Below are 14,791 nucleotides of genomic sequence, written 5' to 3'. Positions count from 1 at the left end.
TCATAAATAACTCCTTGGATATCATGTGAATGTCGGTATCTTATTTAAATGGAAGGAGAGTTTTTTATATATATATATATATATATATATATATATATATATATGTTGTGACGTTTATTAATCAGCCAATTGCTGAGTTATCCTATATGAGCTGGAAATAATGAACCTAGCTAATTATAAGTATCGTTATTTACTAGTGAAATAAAAAAACTGACATTAGAGAGCTACATTAGGGAGCCTCTCAGCAATGACGTATCCAGAAAACTTTAGTGCAATGTCTCTGAGCATTTTTTGCCAATTAAAGACGGTCGTGTAGGAATTGACAAAATAGCCTACGAAATTACACATTATTTCTAGTCAATTGTTTGTCTAATGTCATTGTGGCTAGGCTATTTTACTTCACAGGGGTGCTAAATGACAAGAAAAGCAAATATGAAAGGGAGAATGAAATTACTGACTTACAAGAAGGGACTGCCCTCAGTGTATCCAACACTCACTGTCAGTAAACACACAGTGCGACTGACCGGTGTTACGGTTTAATGAGCGACCGTGTGAAACTGAGCACTTCTGGCCGAATGCGTGTGTGACGTCATAGTTACAACAAGTTCCCCAGAGCTCTGAAGTGAGCTAGCCGCTAATGCCCCTTTGTTTTTGTTTATCATGCTAGTTAGATGTGGCCAGAGGCAAAAGGCATTTGTTTGTCACTCCACCTGTACGTTATCCATTTTCCAATAAAAGCTGGATAAAAACCGCTAAAGGATGCTGTTTCTATAACAGGAACTTTTCAAAATAATAGTGGGCTGTGGTACTTAAAACCACACAAGTTTCCTCTGTAGTGCCTGTCAAATTTTTCATAGGCTAGGCCTGTATCAAACATGATCTTGTGTCTTGATCAGATGTTTTCCATTTGTGTTTCTGAGTTTCATTTTGGAAATCATGTTTCCCTACGATTCCTTCAGTTTTTCCACAAACATGCCATCTCCAGAAGAAGCTCTGAAATCTACTTTTGGCTTCGACCAATTCTCTCTGTGCTATAAAGTAGGCTAATTCATCTGGTTTCTTAACAAATAAGTCCTGGTGGCATAGCACACACTGCAAAATGCAATGGAGTTTGCACACACAGTAATTTCCATTTGAATAAATTGGAATATGTTAGTGAAGGAGATTAAACCTTACCCAAAATGACAGTTCATATGAACCAAGTGTAGAAGTATAGCCTACCTGTGCCAGCTACCTGCTGTTGCCATCATTACTCACCTTCATGATTCAGGATGGCTGCCTGACAAACTGTTTCGATAGAAGTGTCAAGTAGGTGAATGCTCAATAGATACTGATTTTTACTGAACCTCCATTGTCTCTCACTTTTACATTCGTCATTCGTCACCCTGGGATGCCATCCTCAGCTCAAAAGGAGCCTCAAATCAATGAACGCTCCGACACAGAGATGGCAGGAAAAGCCACGGCGAGAGTTCCCAAGTGTGAAAGGGTGACAATGACCTCCGACGAACAACACTGCCAACACATTACTAACAGCGGGGAAGTTGACAAAGAGTGTGACAGGAGGTGTAAATGAGATGCTCTATTAAAGCAGTACAGTGTGAGCATGGTGTGATGCCACTGCAGAGCTGAAATATCACATTTTCTCTAAGCTGGGTTGGTACTGTAAATGTGTTGTGGTGCATCTTTTTTATACGGATGCAAATTATAACGAACTGAGCTCAAAAATAATGATGTGCTTTTGTACTGTTGCTACAAAGCAGCCCTCATAACAAAGAATTACAACCTCTCATACACTCACAGCTGAGCGTAATGTTGACAAGAGTAATATAAATGCAATGCAATTTGCTGTAGCCTTAAGCAACCAGAGTATTTTCATCTAGCCTTTTCTCAATCAAATAAAAAATAATTGAATGTATTTCATGGTTTGGTGTATAACTGGCTTTGTAATATTACACACAGCAGAAAAGACAATTTGCTTTTCTTTTGGATATCGTTTTCAAGTTTTTCCTCAGCCAATTATTGAGGAATTGATATTGCAATTTGGTTGCATGTAAGTAAAGAAGCAAAGTGCAAAGGCCCATGATATTAGAATGACAGCGAGCTCTAAGATGTGTCATCTTCTGAGCTGTTCAAAATTGACTGGAGTACTTGCAATGTGTTTATGATGGCTTACTCCTTGATGAGAGGCGTGATACCTCTGTGAACATTATTATCTGTGTAGGTTCTCATTATTAGTTTAAATGTGCAATTAATTAAATACTGGCTCCATCAGACAGATCCAAAATTAAAAACTAACAATGATCCAACCAATTACATATTGACATGTCATCGGTTTAACCTTGAGAATGATAGACACAGAGAAGCATCCGCTCATAGTTTAAATCAAATGTCTACATTTTGAGAATCAAGACAATTCACTTTAAACAATAAAAATATCAATCTTTATTCTTTAAGATGGCATATCAAAGATAGAACCTTAGTCTATAATACCATAACAGATTACACAAGAACTATACAACAGTGAACAAAGAGTAACACACATTTCTTGTTTCCCATCTTTCTCCTGATAAAGACAGCTGAACGCTCGTTTTATTGGAAGTTTTATCTCTACTGTAAATGTGTATGTTACATCGTTTGGACTTCAGGGGGCAGCATTACGCTATTTTGTTCAAAAATAATGAGAATATTTTTAATTTGGAATAAGCCTTTACAAAATATTTTCAAAGACTTCCATGAATTCACATTTTTTTGAAGAGCAAACTGCTGCATCGTGTTGGTCATTTTAGTTTTTTTTGGGTATGATCGTCGTCCTCTCTCTGCAGTCAAACATCCTCCGCTAACAAAATGTTTGAAGTTTGCAACGAATAGGGAGAATTTCTAACCATTATCTATCGGCAGGATTGGTTGAAACTACCATTTATCGATTTAAAAAAATGCAGACCACCCTCACACTATAGCAGGCAAAGACCTGGTGCTAGTTATAGTGCAGCCTATGGCCAACAGAAACAAATATACTGTATTAATGCTGGTAACAGAAAGTCAAACACTGCCTAAAGCTAAAGATCATCACTGTTAGCGACGTGTGACAAACCTCTGGAATGAAAGCTGAATTAAACGGATTACACTTAAACACATAAATACCTGTTCATTAATCGACTCTATATACTGTATGTGCTTCTCTTTAGAACAGAAAAAAAATGAATTTTATTTGGTTTACAGTCAAAAAAAAAAAAAAAGGACAATAAGCTGCAACAGTTGCACAGATTCCTCCCCAACCCTCATCTTATACAATAATATTAAAACATGAACAACAGCATTTAAAATACAATAATAAATGAGCAATGTAAAATGCAAGGTATGACTGTATTACACAACGTTGGCATTCGATCGGAAGAGGCGGGATGTTTTGGCAACAAGGAGTTTTAAAAACATTGTAACACAATGGAAAAATGACAAGAGGACTCATTTCTCTAAAAACTGCTCCACATTGCTACTGCTTTCTCTTTTCTTGTATTATTTTGCAGTGCGGATGTGTCTACAATACCTTTACCTCCCCTGGTATATTTGAACTAATAATCCCTATTTACCCTAGAATATCTATACAAAACTATACACCACAACACAAAGCAGACCAGGCCAGTGGCACTAACAGTTAGTCCTAGTTTAGAGCTAATCTAGTATGATCTGATATGCTGTACTTCATGTCTCCTCATCTGGGCAGCCCTGCATGCTCCAAACTGTCCGTCTTCCCAAGACCCTCTAAGGTATTCTCTCCACAAAAATGCTTTTTTTTTCTCCAATTTTTTCCATCATACTTACAGATTCTGATCAAAACAAACATACATTTCTTCACTGACCCCCCCCCTCCCCTCCTCCTCCTCCTCACATCATACTAGCAGGGCTGCTGCACTCCCCTGCATACCTGACAGCCAGTGAATGCTCTAAAAATAAACCCAGCAGCCGCAGCTCGGATACGAGACATGTATGCATTGACTTTGTTTATCTATGACCTGACATCTTTCCTGGTTTATTGTAAACAATGCTGGATGAAGATTGCATTAAGCAGTCGGGCAGACGGGGAAGAAAACCAGTTGATTTCTGTACAATATTTGGATCCGCAAGGAAAGACTTGAATACCACAGAAAGAGCATGTTGAGATATGTTGTATTGTGTTTCATCTTGATCAATTAAAAGCTGTGTTTAGGTAGTTTTTTTTTTTTTGTTTTGTTTCAAGAAAGTCCTTGTTGTTAACAAAACAAAAAGGGGCTTCAAAGCCTGACTGTTATGTACTTGACGTTTGTTCGTGTGTACAGATTGCATGTGTGAGTCTGTGTTTTGTGCCTGGCTGTGTTCTGATGTCATTAATTGGCTCTACATCTCGTGGGTGAGGGCTTCATGCTGTGCAGCCACTCCGTTGGCCTGCACAATGCGGGGCTGCTGCTGCTGCTGCTGCTGCTGCTGCTGCTGCTGCTGCTCCTCGGGCTGACCGTTGGCCTGAGGCTGAACAGCGGGGCGCTCGGATGGGTGCGAGCTGAAGTGGGCGTTGGATTCATTTAAGCGGCGGACACGATACGTCTCGTAGTGGATGCTGCCAGTGATGTCCTTGATGTTCTGCATGTGTGTCCTGAAAATCAAGAGACGCTATTACAGCCAATGGAAGTATTGCACGGAGCATCACAGCTAATGAAAAGTCTGTGTTCCTGTTTTATGTTGTATGTGTTCGCCCAGTGCTTCTTACAGTTGTGCTATGGAAGGAGTAAAGGGTGCTTCTTGATTTGTTAATATCACTTTATATTTTATGCCCAATGTACCAAGAGCTAATTTAAATCCATGCACGATGTTGTGATTTATGTGTGTCCATGAAAGACAAACATTTTACCATTTGGCAAACTACATTTGTGTTTACTTCCATTTCAGTTCAGAATTACATGAATCAAATGATGTCACATTTTAATTTTGTTCTATATTTATCAATAATGGAGTGCGCCTGCAAGCTTGAGGAGGCAGGCAGCTTAAGGTGCTCTAATTTTAAAGTCGACACGTGTCATTTCTCCACAATCGTCTGACAAATGCATCCTGTAACTGTCACTGTCTTCTTAGGCTATTGCATTCCCTGTCTCTCCCTTTGCTACGTGCTCTTACTTTCAACCTCACCACCTCCCCAGCATGCACCTGTCGGCTCTTGACTAGAGGGTTTAAGGTATGAGCTCATCACTCCTCAAATGTCTGCATGTTAAACAGTCGGCGAGGAGAGAGACGCCAAATTCACTCCACTTTCTCTGCTGCTACTAACATGTCAAACAACGACAAACGTGAAGTCGCTTTTTGTTTGCACTCGTTGTTTAACACTGTTTTTCAATTATCCATGGCCATTTTTAAACTGAAGAAGTTGCACATGTATGTATATATGAAGAGGGAAAGGGGATGCCATGAAAATATCGACATCTCTATTTAACTTTCAAGTCTTGAATCCTGTACGAACAAAACAATGTAAGCGCTTCTATTCAGTGGAGAACCTTTGCAGACGTGCAGGTGGTAACAGTCTGGAGAAGCCCTGGACCTTTCTCAAACAATGTCATTAGTATTGATTTCAGTCTGTAAGTGAAGCTTCGTAGTCTCAGTGCTGTTTGCAATTTATTTCAACACCTCCACGGAATAAAGTGAGTGCTTTATAATACAGCAGGGGGCTCGGCCCATGTTTGGTCTTTTCCTTCCAGTCCGCATTAAAAACGGCTAAATTAACTCTTGAGGATGATGAAAACCCACCTGATGAGGAGGTCCCGCAGGTAAGCAAACTCACAGTGCGCAATGTTTTCAACTGTAAATGAGAGAGAGAGAGAGAAAACAGATGAGTTACATCCTAAAAAAATAATCCTTACTGTTGAGTTTTTAATGCAGCAGTTAAGATGAATTTGACGCTCAGAGAGAGAGAGATTACAAAGAAATGAAATAGTTTGAATTAACAGGCTAACAAAGTTGGATCCTTTCAGATCACCTCAGTTCACCTGCTATTCCTTTAAATTACACAAGAGGGCAGTGTTGCTCATGAGCCAACCAGAGGGCATCCTCTAACATGACATCTCAAGCAATTTTCTTAAGCCGAGATAACGCACTCCTCCACTTTCCTGTGATTTAATACATCTCTGCTCTCCTCTTTTATTGGAGAACCCTAAGTGAGACGTTTTAACAAACTCCCAGTGACTGGTGCCTCCAGTAGAGCTAACACTTGTTTGAATTATAGATTATGTCAAGAATATGAATGAAGAAAAAAAAAAAAAAAAGAGAAAAGAGGGTGCTATTTATGTAAAGCTTTGAAATCCAGGGGCAGGAAATTAAATTCTCTTTGAAAGAAGGAGGGAGGAATAAGAGCTGGGTGCGCTGATTAGTGATGAGGAGGGAGCACGCTGCTAACTTGGAACAAGCTGCACTGCTGCTTTCTTAACTCAGGGCTGGAGGGGAAATATGGAGGAGTCTTTACATTCACATTTACATTTAATTAAATATCAACCAAGAAAACCCCCCCCCAAAAAAATCACTCGTTCTTCTCCACTTGTGGCGTACAGAGATTTGACTTTCTAGTTTCTCCTCAGTTAATTGTTAAGGAATTATTAATAAGGAAGTGTTCAGGATCAGTCAAGTCCAGCAGCTTCATCCCTCACAGTCCTCGCTCCCTCTCTCCAAACATTTGCTCTCACAAAAAAAAATGAGCCACTGTTCAGCCAGACAACACAGCAATTATACTCCTCCTCTCTCACCCTGATCATCTGTATAGTTCATTTCATAATGCTCACTGAGAGGAGTCACCTTTCAATTCTCAATACTAAAAAAGGTTCACGTTGCTTCCTCAGAAATGTCATCTATTCAACGTTTACAACTTCTGTTTCAGATGAAAAAAAAAAATGCATCTATGGAAATCTAGCAGGACCAATGAAATAATTTTTAATCAAACATTTTAATGGTTTTATCGTGATTAAAATATATATTAATATAATATTTAACACGGGGGGGAAAAACATCCCAGAAATGACTGATTACTTAGTCGAATGGGAGTTTTAATGATTTCTAAGCAGTGATGAAAGAATTACTCAAAATTACAGCAAAAGTAAAAACTTAAATATTTTAAAATGCTCAAATTCCATTTAAAATTATGCAACTAAACAGTTTTACTCAGTAAAAGTGTTTAAATTATCATCAGAACGTGCTCAAAATAAAGCTAAGGTAGTTGCAGACACTGCCCATTAAACACTGTTGATTAATTATAGCTAATGAATTTGTAATTGTATCCTTAACATTGGTTAAGAATGATCTGGTGTTAACAGATCTACACTGAGGCTGTTCCAGATGTTACAAATCCAGAGTGAAATATAAAGCAGCGTAACGTAGCAGCTGTCTCGATTTCACAGTCTGAATAATTTACAAGATATTAAAATGTTCATTTTTATTCTGTGATTTATATTTTTACATTGCATTTATAGCGCAGACAATAAACTAGAGCATGAGGTGCATGCTGGGAAGGAGACAGTGATTGTTTAACAGCGACTGTCCCTTTGTCGGGGGCTCCATGAGCGGCTTTATTATCCTCCAATCATACTTTTACTCCTCCCTGGACAGACGGCCTTTCTTGCTCTCTCTCTAAATCTCTCTCTCTCTCACACACACATCCACGGCTGAGGTGAGGTAAGGTGAGGAAGTTTCCTTGGCAGTGCAAGGATGAAGCACAGGCCAACAAATGTAAACACTATCAGAGTCACTGTGGCTGAGCGTGTGTGTGTGTGTGTGTGTGTGCGTGTGTGTTTTATGTTCCTGTCTTTTATCCCAAAGGACACAGTGAGTCGTAAATCTTTTCCTCCTGTCTCGCACTTCTCCCTAGTTACGGACTCTGAGAGACAGGCGTAAACAAACGCGACAACAGACGGTAAAACCGGCTGGACAGAATTCTAAAGCTGCAGTTTGTAAGTTTTCATGTTAAAAAAAAAACACAAAACTGAGAAAGTGTCATCTTCTTCAGGAGGGGAGTCAGCTTTGTGACGTTGTATGAATGCCACAATCTGAGCAGGTAGCATGCATGATGGACTCTGTACATGAGCAGGTGTGAGGGCAGTGAATGAGCTGTGTGGATGTACATCATATTAGATTAATAGCCATTCTTAAAGATATCCTAGCAATAATGTTTTAAATAAAACTTCATGGATTACATCGCCAACTGATGCTGGCAGTGGTAGCTTAGCGTGAATTTGGCGGTTGTGTTAATTGGACCATCAGAAAGCGTACATTATTCTGCCAGATGAGTCATTTTATACTGTCTGTCTGGCAGGGAAGTAACCAGCAGTGTGGTTTTTATGTATGTGTGTGTGTGTGTGTGTGTGTGTGTGTGTGTGTGTGTGTGTGTGTGTGTGTGGTATGTGCATATTTGTTTGAGGATTCACGTGGATTACCCTCTATGGTGCCCCATTTCGTTTTCCTTCCCAGGATCTTCTTCCCGTTCACCTGGTACTCCTGGTCACTGCCCACAACAGCAAACGGGATCATCTCCTGTTGAGAGCACACAGGCGATTAAAATTAAAACCTTTAAATGAACACCTTGCATGCTATCGTCAAGCGACGAAGCCAAAAGGACCAATACACAATGCCGCGTCAAAAGACATTTGAACCGACTGAACCCGGTGAAATGAACGCACCCTGATTTTGTCATTGATCATCCTGTCCTCTGCATCCTCGTCAAACTCTTTCTGAGGATAAACATCGATCCCGTTGGCTCGCAGCTCTTCCCTTATCTGTAGAACAATGACACACACAAACGTTACATCAGAACGGCTAAATACACATGATAAAAAAATGTGTTATTGGTCAATCAAGGTAATGTATTAAGTTGAGTGAGTTAGGTAATGCCAGTTTGTGCCTCTCTTTAACTCAAGTTTGGAGAGACTTTTCCTCATATTTGTCAAATTACAAACATTATTACACAAAAGACAAAAGTTTCCATAATGAGGGCAGTAAGGACACAGAAATAAGGAAGTTACATTTTCTCCATCATGGATCACATATCCCGCTCTGTTTTCTACCAGTTGATCAAAGGAAACCGGATTGTAAGACTTTAAGGGATGACAATCTGGATCACCAGCAGTTTGACGAAGACATCGCACTACATACTTTGTCCAGAGGGGGCGCCAAAGTCCACACAGACTGAAAGTCACAGTTGCACAGTTGATGACAGACAAATTAAATATTTAATGATCCTGTTTTATAGATTCTGTTGTGTTGGATTACTGTTGAACAACCCAACAGGGCCCCGATGTTGGGCTGACTCCAGTTCACACTTGACGTACTTGAGGACTTAAATAAACACTTGGTTAAGGCATATAGGCTGGTGTTAACACCACTGTAAATGGTTCCTAATAGCCTAGACACAGTAAAGTTCATCTGGACTCTAAGCGCTCTTCAGAAAATAAAACTATCCAGACCAAGCTGTGTACAATTAATTGCCCATTCTTTCCCTGGAATGTCTTTATAATGACTGAAACTCACACAGACGCAGAAAAATAGACGAACAAGCTTCTAGGAAAAATGTCCGTTTAATGAATGACTGCTCACTCCCACAATTACTACTCTGACAGTTTCCACTTGGTCCTTGATCCTTGGAAGCTTTCTGAGGCTTACATTACAGGATGCAAAAAGAGTGAAATTGTTCAAAAAGCCACATCAACTGTTGGTTAGAAGAACACTCTCACAGCTGGACACACAGAGGCTGTGCGTTCAAAAAAAGAAGAAAACCTTCTTTTTCTGTTTGCATGACAAGTTGCTGCAGGGAAAATGAAAACATTTGGCACGAGAGGCTTTTAGTCAATAATCTTCAGGGTCATACAGAGCATGTGCAGCCAACCAAAACAATTCAGCTACAAGCCCTGCGGCTTCAACTCTCTGCCAGGGTCTGGCCCAGTCCCTGCTTTGTTCTTATTGGACTGTGTTAGAGGCATCAGGGGGAGAACGGTAGCCAAGACACCCAGCATGCTCCCCTGAAATGAATAAAGCTGTTAGGGAAATCCTGGAAGGAAGGATGGAGAGATAAAGGAAATGAGGCAGGTGGCTGCAGTTGGCCTCCTGTGGATTTAGAATAAATACATAGAGACAATTCAAGACTCAAGCCAGGTGTAGCAAAAGTCTTTTTGAATTAGGATTTGCTATAAAGCAGACTAGGGTAAGAATCACAACACACAAAAATACCCCTGAGGTGAAAACAAAAGGCTAGCCTACCGCTGAGATCAAATCTGCTTTTTCAAAGAAGTAGTACTTGTTTACTTTGAATACATCGGTTGACTGTGGTTATGAAGTTCTAGTTAGAACTGTATGAGCGTCTTCAATTTTAAGTTAAGGCCATATTGATTATCTGGTGGTTCTCCTGAGATCTCCACTCATTTACCTCGTTGTCTTGAGATAACAAAGTCCTATTTTTACCTGGGGCAACCAACGTTAACGTTATGGCGAGACTATTGAGGAAAAGAAACAGAATTCACTCGTTATCAAGGTAAATAAAGTGTATGGATGCATATCTGCTTAAGGCTTCCATATAGAGGAAAAGCCAGGGGGGGAAGGGGGTCTAAATATTCATTCAGTGAGATATGAATGTTGTTACACCCGATAGTTCTTAAGATAACTAGCTGAGCTATCCGCTTGTTTGAGTCACTCAGAGGCTCAAACTTTTTTTCATACTTTGTTTTTTTTACATGGACCCCTCCCTGTCCACTGTTGGCCCTTTAAAAAAATTGGCCACAAGCAAACTTAAAATTGTAGAGAGATTTGACCACCAAAAACAAATAGAAATCCATTTTCATTCACTGCTCAATAAGATGCTGCTTTCGAGCTCTTCTGAAGTCCTTGTAGGATCAACCAGTTTTTCACTGGTAATGAAGGGCCTGCATGTTCTGCTGGCAACTGGGTAGAGAAAACAAGACTTAAGATTTTTGGAGCAAAGCTCTGTAAATAAACTCTTCAAATAAATAGATCTTAAACGTTTCCGTCTGGGCCGAGCATGACTTTTGGAGTTCTGCAGCTAAAAAGACGATACAGTATTTCCTGCGTTGGTAGCGTGTGGGTTTGTCCAGATGGCTCCTGTTTGTGGGACCTGGCAGCTCGTCGTGTGTTACTGACCTGTGGTTGTGGATACACATACATGTGCTTTTTTAAGGGGAATCCACCAACTGTTTGACCTACTGTTGCACTTTTCCATTTATTTTAAGCTTAAAGACCTTCTGCGGACTCTTTGCAGGTGTGATGGGAGGAAACATGTAAGCCTTTATTAATGTTGCATGCAACAAACGCAACACACACTCACACAAAATGTTCTGACATATATATTAAGAAGCAACTCTGCCCTCCAAACACCAACAGAATTGAGAAATACGCTAACACACTGGTCTCACCGTCTGTTTAAAGAAGTCCCTCTCCTCCAGGGTGAGTGTGTCTGCCTTGGCGATGACAGGGACGATGTTGACCACCTTACTGAGACGCCTCATGAACTCCACATCCAGAGGCCTAAGACTGTAAGACAAGGAAAAGATAGCAACTTAAATAAAATGGTAGAGTATAGGTAAATGTTTGTTTCAAAAATGTTTGTGAAGCTGGAGCAGCCAGCAAATTGCAAAGAAAATAAAAAAATGGACACAGATTCTTTCATCTTTGCTAATGTTACAATGTTAGGATTTTATCAGGCAGATGCTTTTGCCCAAAGTGATGTACACCTGAGAATACGTTCAACACAAGCAAGGACCACAGATGAGAAGAGTCTAGCTGCTGGCTTAGGGCCACGTAGTGAAGACAGAACCAGGGGAGAGTAGACCTGGATAAGACAGTTCAGGTTAAGGAGGAGCCATTTTTGTCACTGTTTGCTAAGTGGGTACCAGAGTTTTGAATTTAATGCAAAAGCGATGCAACTGGGAGCCAGTGGAGAGAGACAAAAGCTACAACTACAGTAAATGACAGACTGTGAATTGGATAGAAATGTAATGAAATAGAGTAACCACTAGAGGGCATTCATAGTCTTTGTCAACTTGAAGTCCTATACTTGGTTTTTAATGTCTTACTTCCATTGAAACCATGTTCCTGTTACACTGTCTTAGGTATGATTTCAGTCAACTGGAGGAGAGCTTTCTTAACAATTTTAAGGGTAAATGAATAAAAGTAGTACATTTAAAGTCAGGCCACTAAGAGTTCAAAGCTGGGTGAATGTCCTCTGCAACAACCGTATGGTGTTAAGAATATAGTACTTTATGGCAAAATAAGCGAGTTCATCTACATAAGGTTTTTGGGTGGGCCGGTCAGGACTCGAGGAGCAGATTGCAAGGGTAACACAGCTCTTTGTTTTCCATCTTTAATTAACTGAAGGACTGATAAGCACTGTACTACACCACTTAACACAGCTCTGCACTGCTTTCAGATTTCTCTCTTTTTCTGTCTCAACACTCCCTCCAGTTGCTCCTGCAGACAGACTCTCCTCACGCTGTCTGCTCTGCCCTCCAATTAGCCCCAGCCAAGCCCGGCCAGCCGGGTTCAAAGACCAGGGGGCAGCTGGAGGAGAGGCCCGGCTGCCAATAACTGCCAAACATGTCACCATGACCACAGGCTGTAACACTGGGGAGCATGTGTTAGACAGAAGAGCGAGAGAGAGGGAGGGATAAACAGAGCTGCACAAAGGTAAAGAGACAGTAAGCAGTGAACTCAACCCTGAAACATGGAGCGCTATTCTTTCATACTCAGGGGATACCTGGCATGTGTTGAATGCATGCAAAACCAAACAAATGAAAGAGGCTAAAGGTTGATGATCTCTATTGCTGTTCATTTATATTGAATATGAAATATGGAACAGTAATATATAAACAGTCTGTGAGCAGATGCAGGAACAGACAAATAGAACTGTGACCCGTGTCATATGCATGATCGAGCAAACACGCACACTTTCATGTGTACACATGTATCTTTGCACATGAACATATGCTGTACAGCCAATAAATATGCATGTATGCATGCTTGCACAGATGTCCATTGAAGGTTTAAATGGATTTAGAACAATAAGCTCTGTGGTCAAATTAGAGATCTAGAGAGTGGCAAACCACAGTTTATATAGTGTTCTCTCCCTTCTTTATTTATCTATTATACATCAGAAACCAGCACTCAGCTGATGAGAGTCACAGTGCAGCAGTCTTCCTCTCAGAAAGACATGTTAAATGAGGTAACAACAAGTACACCCTGAGGGGAAAACTAGTGTGGCTGACTCCGCCATTATCAGAAATAGCAGCCCAGGCCAAGACTGCGTTCTGCTTCACTGAGCATTGTCGTCTATCTCAAACCACAGGAGAAACTTAAAAGGAAATTGCGAACAGGCAAATCACATTCAAGCCTTGATAAATACAAACAGCTGTTAAAATTAATTCAGACAGAAGACAATAGGAAAATAAATACTGTTCCCATGATAAAGGTCTTTATAAAAGAGAGCTACCAGGGAAGTTCTGTCAAAATGTTCCAGTCAGTCGTTCTTGGATTGTTGTCATCTGGCAAAACGGTCTTTTGTCAATGTTTCTGGGTGTAATTGGTAACAGGCCTTAAAGCAACAATGAGAAGGTTTTATCTGGTTATGAGACAGACTGAAATGAATGCTGATGTCTCTTTTATAGTCTATGAAAGCAAAAGAGACCATCAGCCACAAGATTGATTATTTCTATATAGTCACTATTACTGCCTGAAACTGCTGCCAGGGGTAGGTGTAAGAAGAAGCCAATTAAAAAAAAAAAAATCCATACCAAAGATGAGTGATAGATTTGACTGATTAAAGGGTGCAGGATGAGATAAAAAAAAAAATAAAAAAAAATCACCACATACACATGAGCAGGAAAAAAAAAAAAAAAATCAGCAAAGCGATAAGAGGTACCACTTTGTCCACAGGGGGCGCTATAATCTATACAAATCGAAATCCAGGACAGGAGCTTAAATTTAAATCTTCAACAGGCATTACTGTATGAAACTAAAAAAGCAAGTTAAAAAACAAAACAACAAAGGAAAGAGGATATTACTGCAATTGTGTACTGTATCTTTTATTCTTAGTGTAATTATATACTTGAAAATGTGTTTCAAACTAAATTTATCCCTACATCAGGTTAAAAAAGATTATCTCCAACAGATGTCCCCTTTGTTCTCCTTCCTGCAACTCCACTGTTGGCTGCAAGGAAGAAGACACTTCCTGCGCAGATGTTTGAATCTCTGTTTTCAAAATGAGTGTTTATTTTAAACTGTGCTTGTCTTGGATGTTACTGTGGGGTGTGGGTGAGTGGTGACACTTGGAATAAAGCCCCGTGGGGACAACAACGGCAATAAAGCATATAAGCGCTTAAAGAGGGAAGAGGGGAAAAGAACCATTCGGGTAATGCCTGAGCAGCTGTAACCCAGATGATACGCAAACACATCCAGCACATCCACACAAGAGTATTTAAACAAGTGCTGGCAGGCCCACTGTCCACTGAAGTCCACTACACTCACTGTTTCACACAAAGAGACACACACATTCTCTGAAGCAGCAGCTGTGGCGACAAGAGCAGATGATGAGGGGGTCTGTCAAACAGCGGGACACGCAGACACACACATGTCATCTCCCACTTACAAAGAGAGCCTTTAAGAGGACAACTGTTGAGTTAGTGGTGGAGCAGAAATATGATGCGGCAGTGGACGGAGCCATTATGTAGTCAAACCACGGACTTCTGGTGAATCAGTTTGTTTATGCTTGGTGCCCGCAAATGTTTTGGGTGAT

At 40.3% G+C, this 14,791-nt stretch overlaps 1 protein-coding gene across 6 annotated transcripts in view; it reads right to left on the bottom strand.

The window, feature by feature from the left end:
• Window positions 1–2,418: 2,418 nt before the first annotated feature.
• LOC132991315 (septin-9-like) overlaps window positions 2,419–14,791 on the bottom strand; it is a 78,023-nt gene continuing 65,650 nt past the window's right edge. For all 6 annotated transcript variants that reach the window (XM_061060071.1, XM_061060062.1, XM_061060057.1 and 3 more), the window contains 5 exons: window positions 11,418–11,535; window positions 8,679–8,774; window positions 8,436–8,532; window positions 5,767–5,818; window positions 2,419–4,624 (listed from right to left, as the gene is read on the bottom strand). In XM_061060071.1, the coding sequence (XP_060916054.1) occupies window positions 4,372–4,624; window positions 5,767–5,818; window positions 8,436–8,532; window positions 8,679–8,774; window positions 11,418–11,535 (616 nt within the window). In that variant the 3' untranslated portion in view covers window positions 2,419–4,371. The remainder of the gene's footprint in view (window positions 4,625–5,766; window positions 5,819–8,435; window positions 8,533–8,678; window positions 8,775–11,417; window positions 11,536–14,791) is intronic.

Source organism: Labrus mixtus, chromosome 2 (genome assembly GCF_963584025.1).
Source record: "Labrus mixtus chromosome 2, fLabMix1.1, whole genome shotgun sequence".
Classification (NCBI taxonomy): Eukaryota; Metazoa; Chordata; class Actinopteri; order Labriformes; family Labridae; genus Labrus; species Labrus mixtus.
This window is presented reverse-complemented; position numbering and strand designations above follow the sequence as displayed.